The 12,931-nt window shown below is 45.2% G+C and overlaps 1 protein-coding gene across 1 annotated transcript in view; it reads right to left on the bottom strand.

The window, feature by feature from the left end:
- The window catches only part of LOC139263961 (A disintegrin and metalloproteinase with thrombospondin motifs 3-like), a 930,658-nt gene that overhangs the window by 20,544 nt on the left and 897,183 nt on the right, over window positions 1-12,931 (bottom strand). Inside the window, exons 18-20 of the mRNA XM_070880060.1 lie at window positions 10,220-10,385; window positions 5,217-5,349; window positions 3,011-3,218 (exon numbers count right to left, since the gene is read on the bottom strand). Of these exons, the coding sequence (XP_070736161.1) occupies window positions 3,011-3,218; window positions 5,217-5,349; window positions 10,220-10,385 (507 nt within the window). The remainder of the gene's footprint in view (window positions 1-3,010; window positions 3,219-5,216; window positions 5,350-10,219; window positions 10,386-12,931) is intronic.

The raw sequence follows: 12,931 nt of genomic DNA, 5'->3' as shown, positions 1-12,931 counted from the left end.
TCCCATTGTCATGTAGAAACAGACCTGTACTCACCAGTACTGTATCCCAGTGTCATGTAGTAATAGACCTGTACCCACCAGTACTGTATCCCAGTGTTATACAGTAACAGACCTGTACCCACCAGTACTGTATCCAAATGTCATGTAGTAATAGACCTGTACCCACCAGTACTATATCCCAGTGTCATGTAGAAACAGACTTGTACTCACCAGTACTGTATCCCAGTGTCATGTAGTAATAGACCTGTACCCACCAGTACTGTATCCCAGTGTTATACAGTAACAGACCTGTACCCACCAGTACTGTATCCCAGTGTCATGTAGTAATAGACCTGTACCCACCAGTACTGTATCCCAGTGTTATACAGTAACAGACTTGTACCCACCAGTACTGTATCCCAATGTCATGTAGTAATAGACCTGTACCCACCAGTACTGTATCCCAGTGTTATACAGTAACAGACCTGTACCCAACAGTACTGTACCCCAGTGTTATACAGTAACAGATCAGTACTGTACCCCAGTGTTATAAAGTGACAAGAGTTGTTCATACCTTCAGTGTACCCACCTCCCCCATGTTAAGCTGTAACAGATTTGTACCCACCAGTACTGTATCCCCATTCATTGCCTGTGAAGCACTTTGTGGCATATTGAGGATGTGAATGGCGCTAAGTAAACGCAAGGGTGGAAACATTTGTGTTTGCCAGCAATTTTGCCCATGAGTTAGTGGCCGCTGGAAATGTCCGCAAAGCTAAGCAGTGAAATTCGTCTGGGAGGCATGGAGATAGGTGGCGCAGCTCTCACCTTCTGTGTAACACCGACCTGGTGAGATTGCTGGAGGAATCCGGGATGAAGTTTATGTCCAGCTCCGGCATTGCAGCTTCCCACAGCCTCTGTGAGCGAAGCTGTGGAGCTCACAAAGAATTATGGGCAATGAACAGGTTGGAGATTTAAAGGGGCCATGCACACTGAAGCAATACAACATTAAATGCAGTGAATTAATACATTTTTCAGCTCTTTCTGCCTTTTAAGAAATATTCAATATTTAAAAGAAGTTCCAGGGAAGGGGCACCGAGGGTCTCACATGCAGCACTCCAGCTTTGTGCAGGGGGTCAACACTGCAAGAGTGGTCCTCTACCCACAGGGGCCAGGAAGCCCTCCAGAAAGAACGATGTGGAACCACATCATTAAGGTCGTCATTGCCAGTGGTGTCGCCCCTACCACCTGGCTCCAGTGCCCAAAGAAGCTTCATGACCTCAGACCACTGGTCAAGGTCATTGAATGCATCCTAAAAAGCCATCTCCTACTAACTGCACCACTAGCCTCACATGCTACTCAATGCACAACCCTCCAATCACTCACCTAGCAACAATCTGCACCAATGATGAGGCACATCTCCCAGTCCCAGCCTCACCTCATCCCCTTGGAGGAGACGGTGCAGGTCATTCTTGGCAGAGGCATGGTTGAGCCTTTGGCCAGCGGCAGGGCTGAAAGGATAAAGGATGCGGGTATCCTCATATGTTATCCTCCTTCTCCCATGCACCTCTTGCTTTCCCACCCTCCCGTCAGCACAACTCCACCCTTATGCCTTCCTCATTTCACACACCCAAGAAATACAGCCGGCCCAGCCAGTGGGTCAACAACAAGTGGCAGCCTGCCCAGCCAGTGGGACCGCAGGCAGAGGATTCCATCCTGGATATCCCGGTCACAAAGGGGCTGGCTGGAATGCATCCTTCCATCAGATTCCTCTTCTTTGTCTTCCTCTTCCCTCTGCAAGCAGATGCTGTAAATGTGAAATGACATCATAAAATGCTGAAAATACTCAGTTGGTCAGGCAGCATGTCGACCTGAGATGTGAACTCTGTTTTTCTCTGCATGGATGTTGTGTAACCTGCTGAGTATTCACAGCATGTTCTGTCTTTTCAAAAGCTTTCATTTACCATCCAAGCCCTTGCACGTGTCCAGCAAAACTCCCTACACACTTAAAAAACTTTTCATATCTATTGCAGCAAGCCACCACTTCAATAAAATAAAAAATAAAACAGTTCAAACTTTTAACTCCAAACTTACCTGAATAATGTATGTGTCGCTTTAAGAGCTGCAGACATCACTACTGTCAGCCTGCTTTCACATCAGGTTGACTTCAGCACGAGAGTCAAAGTTCACGTTAGTGATGTTAAGTCGGCATTGCATGCCGATTGACATCACTATGCTGTCATTTTTTCCCCAGGGCGCTGCCAGTTACCTGCAGCACAAAGGGGGAGAGCAATATGGCGGCTGTTGCGGGACTCGCCACCAGCTGGCAAAAGAGCGGTGGCTGCCATTTTATTGCCATTTCATGGCGCTAGGGAGTGGCGCTAAGTACATGAATTGCTAGCCCAAGTTGTAATTATTATTTTCGGGAAGGCTCCTCGTTCTCTTTTTCATACGATGTCTGTACAGCCTGAGAAAACGCAAAGCCGTTGTTATTTCTTATTGAGCAACACTTCATTGTTTACTACATGGAGGGTGTCTTCATGAGGTGTTCAAAAATTGTAATGGGTCTAGAAAGAGTAGAGAGAAACTGTTTCCAATATCAGAAGGGTCAAGAACCAGAGGACACCGATTTATGGTGATTGGCAGAAGAACCAAAGTCAACATGAGGATAAACCTTTTTACGCAGCGAGAGGTTAGGATCTAGAATGCACTGCCTGAAAGGATGGTGGACGCAGACTCAATCGTGGCTTTCAAAAAAGGAATTGGATAAGTACCTGTGGGGAAAAAAATTTGTGGGGGAGTGGGACTAGCTGAAGTGCTCTTGCAGAGAGCCGGCACGGGCTCGACAGGTCAAATGGCCTCCTTCTGTGCTGCAACCTTTCTATGATTCTATGGTTTTAATTACCATTCTCCCACAAACACGAGCTGCAACTTCCTAACAGCACCAATGGGACGGCATGCGACGCTCAGTAAAGCCTGGTGATTTTAAAGAAAACAATTGTTGCATTGATACAAAGCCTGCCTGCACACTGACCTCCAACCAGGCTCCTGCCTTCCATTGTGCCGGGCAAGGCTTTCGATTACAAGCGCGGCGATTCTCTAGGCGTTCCCCGGTGCAGTATTTACTGTGCACTGAGCGGTTCATTCCATCCGTCAGCAGCTGCACACAGCGGACAGTGCGGATCTGGTATCCAGAACTCCCACAGGATTTTGTGCAGTGTTCCCATTCCTCTGCTATCCAGCTGGAAGGTGCAACACGAAATGCAATTAATTTACAGATCCATGTAATATTCCGAGCATTAACTGAGGACTTTGCTGAACAAACAAGGAGACCAGTAATGCGGCACTGCGGATTGTTGAGAGCTTTCAAACTAGCTCAGAGAGAGCTAATTATTTGAAGGTAGTATCTGCGATTGTTTCGGAAGAATTTATAAATTGATTTTTGGTATGGTGGCTGAATTAATTGGATAGACAATGGTAGTGAGGCTTGTTTAACCTCACATGCATTTACATAGTGTAGGTTGGGGTTAAAGAGGTGGCTGCTTCCTTATATACAAAATCTATACATAGGACATATTAATACACACAGAGGTCTAGAAATTTGTCCTAGGCGCTGGCGATAAACAAGTGGTATCTGATCGACCACCCGTTATACGCAGCGCCTGCTGTTCACTTCCACTGCAGTCAAAGGGACAGTTAGAAAATGGCTGCTCTAGACAGCTCAGTAACAATTGGGAACCACAGAGTGGTCGGATGCAGGCCTGTGCTTAGCACCTTCCATAATGGGGAGGTCATGACCTCAACCGTATAGCTCAGAAACATCCGGAGAGATTCATCGGCAGCTACTCTCTCATGCCATGTTACCAGTTCAGGGCAGCACTGGCAAAGATTTGAGGCCTTGATTCCTGCTTCCCTTTTCTGCCGCAGTTGGTATATGGTTAAAGTAAAATAAGGACAGGAGAAATGAAACAAGGATTATGAACCCTCAAGTAAACAAAGAACAAAAATTAAAATCTTGGCTCTGACAGCAGAGAGAAAGAAGTAGAAATTACTTCAGGCATTCTGGATCAGTAACAATACTACATACTGCTCCCAGACCACTAACCCACAGAAATACTTTCAGACCCCTGAGAATTTTGGTCCTGGATTTTGCTTGGGGCAGGAACCAGTGAATTAAACCAATGTCAAACAAACTTACTCATCAGTTAGGTTATTATATAAAATGGGCCCAAAATCCCAGCTTGGATCAACAGGCAGATGGATCAACCACCATGGACCACAATTCCATCAGGATTCCATCCCGTTTTTTCAATGTGAACATTTCTCCAGCAAGGGAAGCCACTTCTTCACTCCCTAACCACATCAGGGGGATGCAGCTAGGAGAGTTCCTTGTTATGCCAAGAATTTCGCCCAATACACCCTTTGAGGAACAGTTGGCAGCTGACAGTTGGCATGGACACCACTGTGGCCTGCTGAATGGCCCCACCCCCTCACAGCCACTGATGCTCCCTTGCAGTCATTGGTTGCCCAACGTATCCGTGGAAACGATTCTGCTCCCTGGGATTTGGTACAGGGTCTTATGCTTGGGCAGACTCGGGATCCGCTCGGATGGAATTAGGGTCTGCCCCAACACTCTTTCGCAAGCTGAGCGGCCCCTCAGAAATGTCAGTGTTTCGACCAGAATAGTGACTGCTGCAGTGGACAGAGAAGGCTGGAAACACGGCTCAGAGTCAAAATATTTGTCACACTGCACAAAGGAATGTTTGTTTGTTTTGGTTCCAATGGCTCATACAAACTGCGACCAGGATTTCAGCCACAGCTGAGGGGAAATGGATAATAAAGAATTTTCCACGGTGATGAAGTTATAGAGAACCTCAGAGTGCTGTTTCCTGCTGCCCTTTGTCTCCACTGCATTCCAACAACAACTGGACAAGGATCAAGCCTTCAGCAGCCACCTGTTCAGTCATAATGCCAAGGAAAACCATCACTGCCAAAGAGAACAATTAGTAACAAAGAAAACAAATAGTGCCAATGGGAACAAATAGTGCCAGGGAAACCATGAGCGCAAAGGGGCAACCATTGCAGACAAGCAGAAAATCATTCCACTGTTTGTGTTCAGCCTGCCAAAATTCTCAAAATTGTCTTCTATTCAGAGGAAGTGGCAGTGTTTGGCTCTGTAGTGAGCAGATTTTCAGATAGGGAGGTAAATGAAGCAGGCGTCAGCAACACTTGGTACTTACACAGGCAGTGTACATTCCTGCAGGTTACACATTCTGCGGATGGGTTTTGGCTTCTTGCCTGCATCACAGTAGCTACGATGAACCATTTTATTGTCAGTCTTCCTGCGGCATCCGTATTTCGTGTACTGAAAACCTAATAACAAAAGTTTAGTCACTTTTCCGAGCGAAACACAACTTGCACTATTGTATTATATATAAACATAACTGTACAAAGCAACTTGCTGCATCCTTCATCCCAACCCATTCTTCATCATTTTATTTGTTCATTCTCAGGATGTGGGTGTCGTTGGCCAGGTCGGCATTTATTGTCCATCCTAAGTTGCTCTGAGGTGATGGGGTGGGCCTTCATCTTGAACCATTGAGTAGCAGTTGAATACACTGAGTAGCTTGTTAGGCCACTTCAGAGGGCAGTTAACAGTCACCCACTTTGGTGTAGGACTGGAGTCACATATAGGCCAGGCTGGTTAAGGATTGCAGGTTTCTTTACCGAAAGGACATTCGTAAACCAGTTGGATTTTTACAACAATCCAACGGCTTCATGGTCACTTTTACCGATAACAGTTTTTTATTTCCAGATTTTATAAACTGAATTCGAATTCTCAAACTGCCATGAAAGAAAGAAAAATTTGCATTTATAAAGCACCTTTTACAACTTCAAGATGTCCCAAAGCTGATAAAGTATTTTTGAAATGTAGTCACTCTTGTAATGTAGGGAAGTATGGCAAGCAATTTGCACACAACAAGGTCCCACAAAGAGTGTTGGCCCGTATTTTGCACTCAGCTGTGAATAAATGATGCTAACGTACATTTGCCCACATACTTTCTATGGGCTTTTGTACTGGATCTTGTGGCAATTAGAAACCATTTTAGTGTGGCGCCCTCTATAGGGGATAGATCGGAGGCCGGGACCAGCATGGGGGTGGGAGGATACGGGTAGCGGGGTCGTAGAAGGATCGGGGCTGGGAATGGGACCAGCACGGGTTTGGGGGGGCCGGAGGGAACAGAAAAGGAATAGAGCCAAGGACGGGACTAGCACGGGGGTGGGGGGTGGGCAGGGGGTTCAGAGAAGGATCGGGGGCTGGGACTAGGACGGGTGGTGGGGGGGTTGGATAAAGATTGGGGGCCGGAACCAGAAGGATCAGAGGACGAGACCAGCAGGGCGGTGGTTGGGTGTGAATCGGGTGATGGAAGACCGGGGGAGGGGAGCCGGATGAGTTGGGGGCCGGGGGAGCGGTGGTGTGGTCGTTAATGATCACCTGCCAGAGGAGCATTGGTGGGAGGGGGCCACCGATCATGGGAAGGAGGTTAGACAGGAATGCTGGACACAGGAGATATGTGCGAAAACACCTACTTCCTGGGTCCAGCGATCCTTGCTTTACTTTAGCTGGCGGGATTCACGAGGCCTGACCAGCTAAAGTTAAATTGAAAATGGAGCTTAACGCAAAGGCTTCCAGCCTCATTATAATATTTAAATAAACCGCTCGCCTCCTAGGACCTGGTTGGCTGCCCGCACCCCCCGTCCACCCTCTGTTAAAACTGGAAGTGTGCGGGTTGGAGACGGTTGGAATTCAGATTTTTAACACTTTACCTTCCTACCCAACCCCAAAAAATAAAAATAAAAAATTTTTTAACTTACATTTTTTTTAGTAATACTCCAACAATAATTAAAATCTGAAGAAATGAGACTCCAGACTTGTAAACGTTAATTTTTACTGCCAGAGATGTTGTTTGGCAGCAATTAAGACTTAGCACACCGTTAAAAATGCACTCACAACAAAATGGACAAGCATTAACTTTTTCAGGTGTGTTTAGTGGGTATCTATCAGATTATTGCAGCAACTTCACGCCCTTCCACGTGTATTTGAATGCAGAGTCTCTTGGTGAGATACTGCTATAGCAAAACTTCTGGATGAGCAGGGCAACTCGGACAGCAGCTTGCTGATATCTGCATTTAACTGCACATGTGTGGTCACTGGAAATTGTTGTCCGATTTACTGTTTAATAATGGTGAGCAAAATCCAATCCCAATAAGAACATAAGAACATAAAAACATGAGAATTAGGAACAGGAGTAGGCCATCTAGCTCCTCGAGCCTGCTCCGCCATTCAACAAGATCATGGCTGATCTGGCCGTGGACTCAGCTCCACTTACCCACCCGCTCCCCGTAACCCTTAATTCCCTTATTGGTTAAAAATCTATCTATCTGTGACTTGAATACATTCAATGAGCTAGCCTCAACTGCTTCCCTGGGCAGAGAATTCCACAGATTCACAACCCTCTGGGGGAAGAAATTCCTTCTCAACTCGGTTTTAAATTGGCTCCCCCGTATTTTGAGGCTGTGCCCCCCAGTTCTAGTCTTCCCGACCAGTGGAAACAACCTCTCTGCCTCTATCTTGTCTATCCCTTTCATTATTTTAAATGCTTCTATAAGATCACCCCTCATCCTTCTGAACTATAACGAGTAAAGACCCAGTCTACTCAATCTATCATCATAAGGTAACCTCCTCATCTCCGGAATCAGTCTAGCGAATCGTCTCTGTACCCCCTCCAAAGCTAGTATATCCTTCGTTAAGTAAGGTGACCAAAACTGCACGCAGTACTCCAGGTGCAGCCTCACCAATACCCTATACAGTTGCAGAAGGACCTCCCTGCTTTTGTACACCATCCCGCTCGCAATGAAGGCCAACATTCCATTCGCCTTCCTGATTACCTGCTGCACCTGCAAACTAACTTTTTGGGATTCATGCACAGGTCCCTCTGCACCGCAGCATATTGTAATTTCTCCCCATTCAAATAATATTCCCTTTTACTGTTTTTTTTCCCAAGGTGGATGACCTCACATTTTCCGACATTGTATTCCATCTGCCAAACCTTAGCCCATTCGCTTAACCTATCTAAATCTCTTTGCAGCCTCTCTGTGTCCTCTACACAACTCGCTTTCCCACTAATCTTTGCGTCATCTGCAAATTTTGTTACACTACACTCTGTCCCCTCTTCCAGGTCATCTATGTATATTGTAAACAGTTGTGGTCCCAGCACCGATCCCTGTGGCACACCACTAACCACCGATTTCCAACCCGAAAAGGACCCATTTATCCCAACTCTCTGCTTTCTGTTAGCCAGCCAATTCTCTATCCATGCTAATACATTTCCTCTGACTCCGCATACCTTTATCTTCTGCAGTAACCTTTTGTGTGGCACCTTATCGAATGCCTTTTGAAAATCTAAATACACCACATCCATCGGTACACCTCTATCCACCATGCTCGTTATATCCTCAAAGAATTCTAGTAAATTAGTTAAACATGATTTCCCCTTCATGAATCCATGCTGTGTCTGCTTGATTGCACTATTCCTATCTAGATGTCCTGCTATTTCTTCCTTAATGATAGTTTCAAGCATTTTCTCCACTACAGATGTTAAACTAACCGGCCTATAGTTACCTGCCTTTTGTCTGCCCCCTTTTTTAAACAGAGGCGTTACATTAGCTGCTTTCCAATCCGTTGGTACCTCCCCAGAGTCCAGAGAATTTTGGTAGATTATAACAAATGCATCTGCTATAACTTCCGCCATCTCTTTTAATACCCTGGGATGCATTTCATCAGGACCAGGGGACTTGTCTACCTTGAGTCCCATTAGCCTGTCCAGCACTACCTCCCGAGTGATAGTGATTGTCTCAAGGTCCTCCCTTCCCACATTCCTGTGACCAGCAATTTTTGGCATGGTTTTTGTGTCTTCCACTGTGAAGACCGAAGCAAAATAATTGTTTAAGGTCTCAGCCATTTCCACATTTCCCATTATTAAATCCCCCTTCTCATCTTCTAAGGGACCAACATTTACTTAAGTCACTCTTTTCCGTTTTATATATCTGTAAAAGCTTTTACTATCCATTTTTATATTTTGCGCAAGTTTACCTTCGTAATCTATCTTTCCTCTCTTTATTGCTTTCTTAGTCATTCTTTGCTGTCGTTTAAAATTTTCCCAATCTTCTATTTTCCCACTAACCTTGGCCACCTTATACGCATTGGTTTTTAATTTGATACTCTCCTTTATTTCCTTGGTTATCCACGGCTGGTTATCCCTTCTATTACCGCCCTTCTTTTTCACTGGAATATATTTTTGTTGAGCACTAAGAGAGAGCTCCTTAAAAGTCCTCCACTGTTCCTCAATTGTGCCACCGTTTAGTCTATGTTTCCAGTCTACTTTAGCCAACTCTGCCCTCATCCCACTGTAGTCCCTTTTGTTTAAGCATAGTACGCTCGTTTGTGACACTATTTCCTCACCCTCAATCTGTATTACAAATTCAACCATACTATGATCACTCATTCCGAGAGGATCTTTTATGAGGAGATCGTTTATTATTCCTGTCTCATTACACAGGACCAGATCTAAGATAGCTTGCTCCCTTGTAGGTTCTGTAACATACTGTTCTAAGAAACAATCCCTTATCCATTCTATGAATTCCTCCTCCAGGCTACCCCGTGCGATTTGATTTGATCAATCGATATGTAGGTTAAAATCCCCCATGATTACTGCCATTCCTTTTTCACATGCCTCCATTATTCCCTTGATTATTGCCCGCCCCACCGTGAAGTTTTTATATGTGATAATGTGATATTGATCAGATAATTTGTTTTAATGGTGTCGGTTGAGGGATAAATATTTGTCAGGCCATCAGGGAGAACTCCTCTGCTCTTCCTTGAAATAATGCCGCAGGACCTTACCTGAAAAATGGCAGCTCCGACAATGCAGCAGGCCTTTAGTACTGCACTGAAGTGTCCGCCTGAATTATGTGCTCAAGTCTCTGGAGTGGGACTTGAATGCATGATGTTCTGACTCAGAGATGAGCATGTTTTCCACTAAGCCAAGGCTCACACTGTGCTTAGCCCCTCACACACTAAATGGTTCACAGGTAACTCTTTTGCTATGGTTAAAAAACTTCAAAACACAAACCCCTGGTGAAACAGACATTCGCATTTTACTTCATATTCAGACAGAATTACCTCCACCACACGGTTTGGAACACTGGGACCAGCTCTTCAAAGCCCACTCAAATGCATCGACATCTTCCTGAAGTACATTATTGTTGCTGATGGTTGGCAAGGAGTCCTCATGAATAATGTAGTTATAGGTGAGACTAGATTTTGTGCTATTATTCCGAGGGATAATCTGAAAGAAATAGGTTGAAAAGAACAGTTGGAAAGCCACCATCGATGTCATGGATTGCTGAAGATACCACATCTGAACAGCTGTAGCAACTGGTATTTTTGGTCTGATATGTGGAAATTCATCACCGTGTTTAAGAGTCTTCTAACCAAGCTACTGAGAAATCTTGTGATTCTATATTTGTCTCATTATCATCTCCTTTTGCCTTGCACCATCATCACTTTTGTCATTTAATCATTCCTGCCCTCCACCCATCTCAGAGCTTTCCTTTTCATTCATTTCCAGCTCCCTTTTCCCAGGCTCTGTACCTGCTTAAAAGCTCTTCATTTTGAACATCTTCCAGTTCTGATGAAAGGTTATGGACCTCAGACATTGTCTCTGTTTCTCGTTCCAAAGATGCTGCCTGACCTGCTGAGTGTTTCCAGCATTTTCTGTTTTTATCACTGAGTAATCTACACAGGTACAGATTAGATTTGCCCGATATAGAGTGCAGGGACTGACCAAACTTAGTTATGTCCAGAGAGCTTAGAAAAATGTTGGCAGAGCCAAGACTTATGGACTACCTTGCGTGCACTTGAAGACTTCTGGAATGTAGCCCACTATTTTTGTAGTGGGGTGAAATGGGGCGGTGAGATCTGCGACCCGTCGGGAGCTTCAGGTCGGATTTTGCGACCACCAGGGAGAGCCGTGTTGGGTGTGCAATGCCTCTCGTTGCGACACTGGTGCGAGTTTTGATGAGCACCTGACCTGTACATCCTGAAAGGCGCCTTGCGATAACCGACAGGTAAACCAGAGTGGTCCAGCCATGCCGGCGGCGGTGAGGTAGGTAAAGTGCAGAAATGGTAAGTGCAAGTGTTTATTCTTCATTTTTTTTTTAGCGATTTGTGTTGTGGTGGCGTGGGCAATGTTTTGGGAATGTTTTTATTTTTGTGTTTTTGTGCTTTTTATCCTACCCCCCCCCCCCCCCCCCCCAAGGCCTCTCGTGGAGCGCTCCCAGCCTGGTACTTTAGTTGGCAAGGTTCCCGGTCATGTGCCGTGAAAGTAGCACAACGCCTCTTTTCGCGCCTGACTCAGGGCCAAGATAGTGAAAATTTCTCACGAGTGCGCAATCTACTCCCGGCCGGTAACGTTCCCGCCCCGCCTGTGTTTTTGCCCCAAAAGCGGCAAAAAACGAAAATCCAGCCCAATGAGTACTAAAGCAAAGAAGTTATACTTAACCTTTAGAAAACACTGGTTAGACTCTAGTTGAAGTATTGTATCCCATTCCGGGCACCACACTTTAGGAAGGATGTCAAGGCCTTAGAGAGGTTGCAGAGGAGATTTACTGGAATGGTACCAGGAATGAAAGACTTCACTTACCGTGGAAACATTAGAGAAACTGAATCTTTTCTCCTTTGTGCAGAACTGGCCTAAGGGGAGATTTAATAGAGGTGTTCAAAATCTTGAAGGGTTTAATACAGGAAATAAGGAGAAATTGTTTCCAGTGGCAGAAGAATCAATACTAGAGGACACAGATTTAAGGAAATTGGTAAAAGAACCAGAGGCAACATGAGGAAAAAATGATGTATTAAGTTATGATGATCTGGAATGTACTACCAGAAAGGGTGGTGGAATCAGATTCAATAATAGCTTTCAAAAGGCAATTGAATAAATAATTGAAATGGAAAAAACATTGTAGCATTATGAGGAAAGAGCAGGGGAGTGGGACTAATGAGATAATTCTCCCAAAGAGTCGGCACAGGCACAATGGGCCAAATGACCTCCTTCTGTGTTGTATCGTTCTATGATTCTATGAATCTATAACCTTCCTGAGGTGCGGTGCCCAAAACTGAATGCAATACTGCAGATAGGGTCTGACCGAGGCGCTATAAAACTGAAACATCACTTTCTTCCCTTTCTATTCCAACGCCCTTGCAATAAAGGTCAATACTTCATCAGATGTTATGCTTGCTCAGAGGAGCTGCCTTCAGCATGGTGCAAGGACTTACACAGGGCAGCTCACACTGAATCAACCGCTTCATGGCCTCAGACGTCTTCATCATCAACTGTGACCCTATTTGACCATGAGCTGAGCTTCTGATCCCATGTCTTCTCCATCACTACGACTGCCTACTTCCATCTCTGCAACATAGTCCATCTTCACCCCTGCCTCAGCTCATCCGTTGCTGAATATCTCAGCCGTGCTTTTATTACATCCAGATTCGACTATTCCAATGCTCTCCTGGCCGGCCTCTATTTTTTTTACCTCAATGTGTGTTTGCCATGGCTCAGTGGACAGCACACTCACCTCTGAGTCAGAAAGTTGTGGCTTCAAGTCTATTCCAGGCACATGCAACATATAAATCTAGGCTGACACATAAATCTGTGGCCGCGTTTCCCACATTACAACAGTGACTACACTCCAAAAGTACCTCGTTAGCTGTATAGCGCTTTGAGACATCCGGTGGTTGTGAAGTGCGGTCTACAAACGTAAGTCTTTCTTTCTTTCTCAATAAACTTCAGCTCATCCAAAACTCTGCTGTCCACATTGTAACTCATTCACGCATTAC

Source organism: Pristiophorus japonicus, chromosome 1 (assembly GCF_044704955.1).
Source record: "Pristiophorus japonicus isolate sPriJap1 chromosome 1, sPriJap1.hap1, whole genome shotgun sequence".
NCBI classification, from domain to species: Eukaryota; Metazoa; Chordata; class Chondrichthyes; family Pristiophoridae; genus Pristiophorus; species Pristiophorus japonicus.
This window is presented reverse-complemented; position numbering and strand designations above follow the sequence as displayed.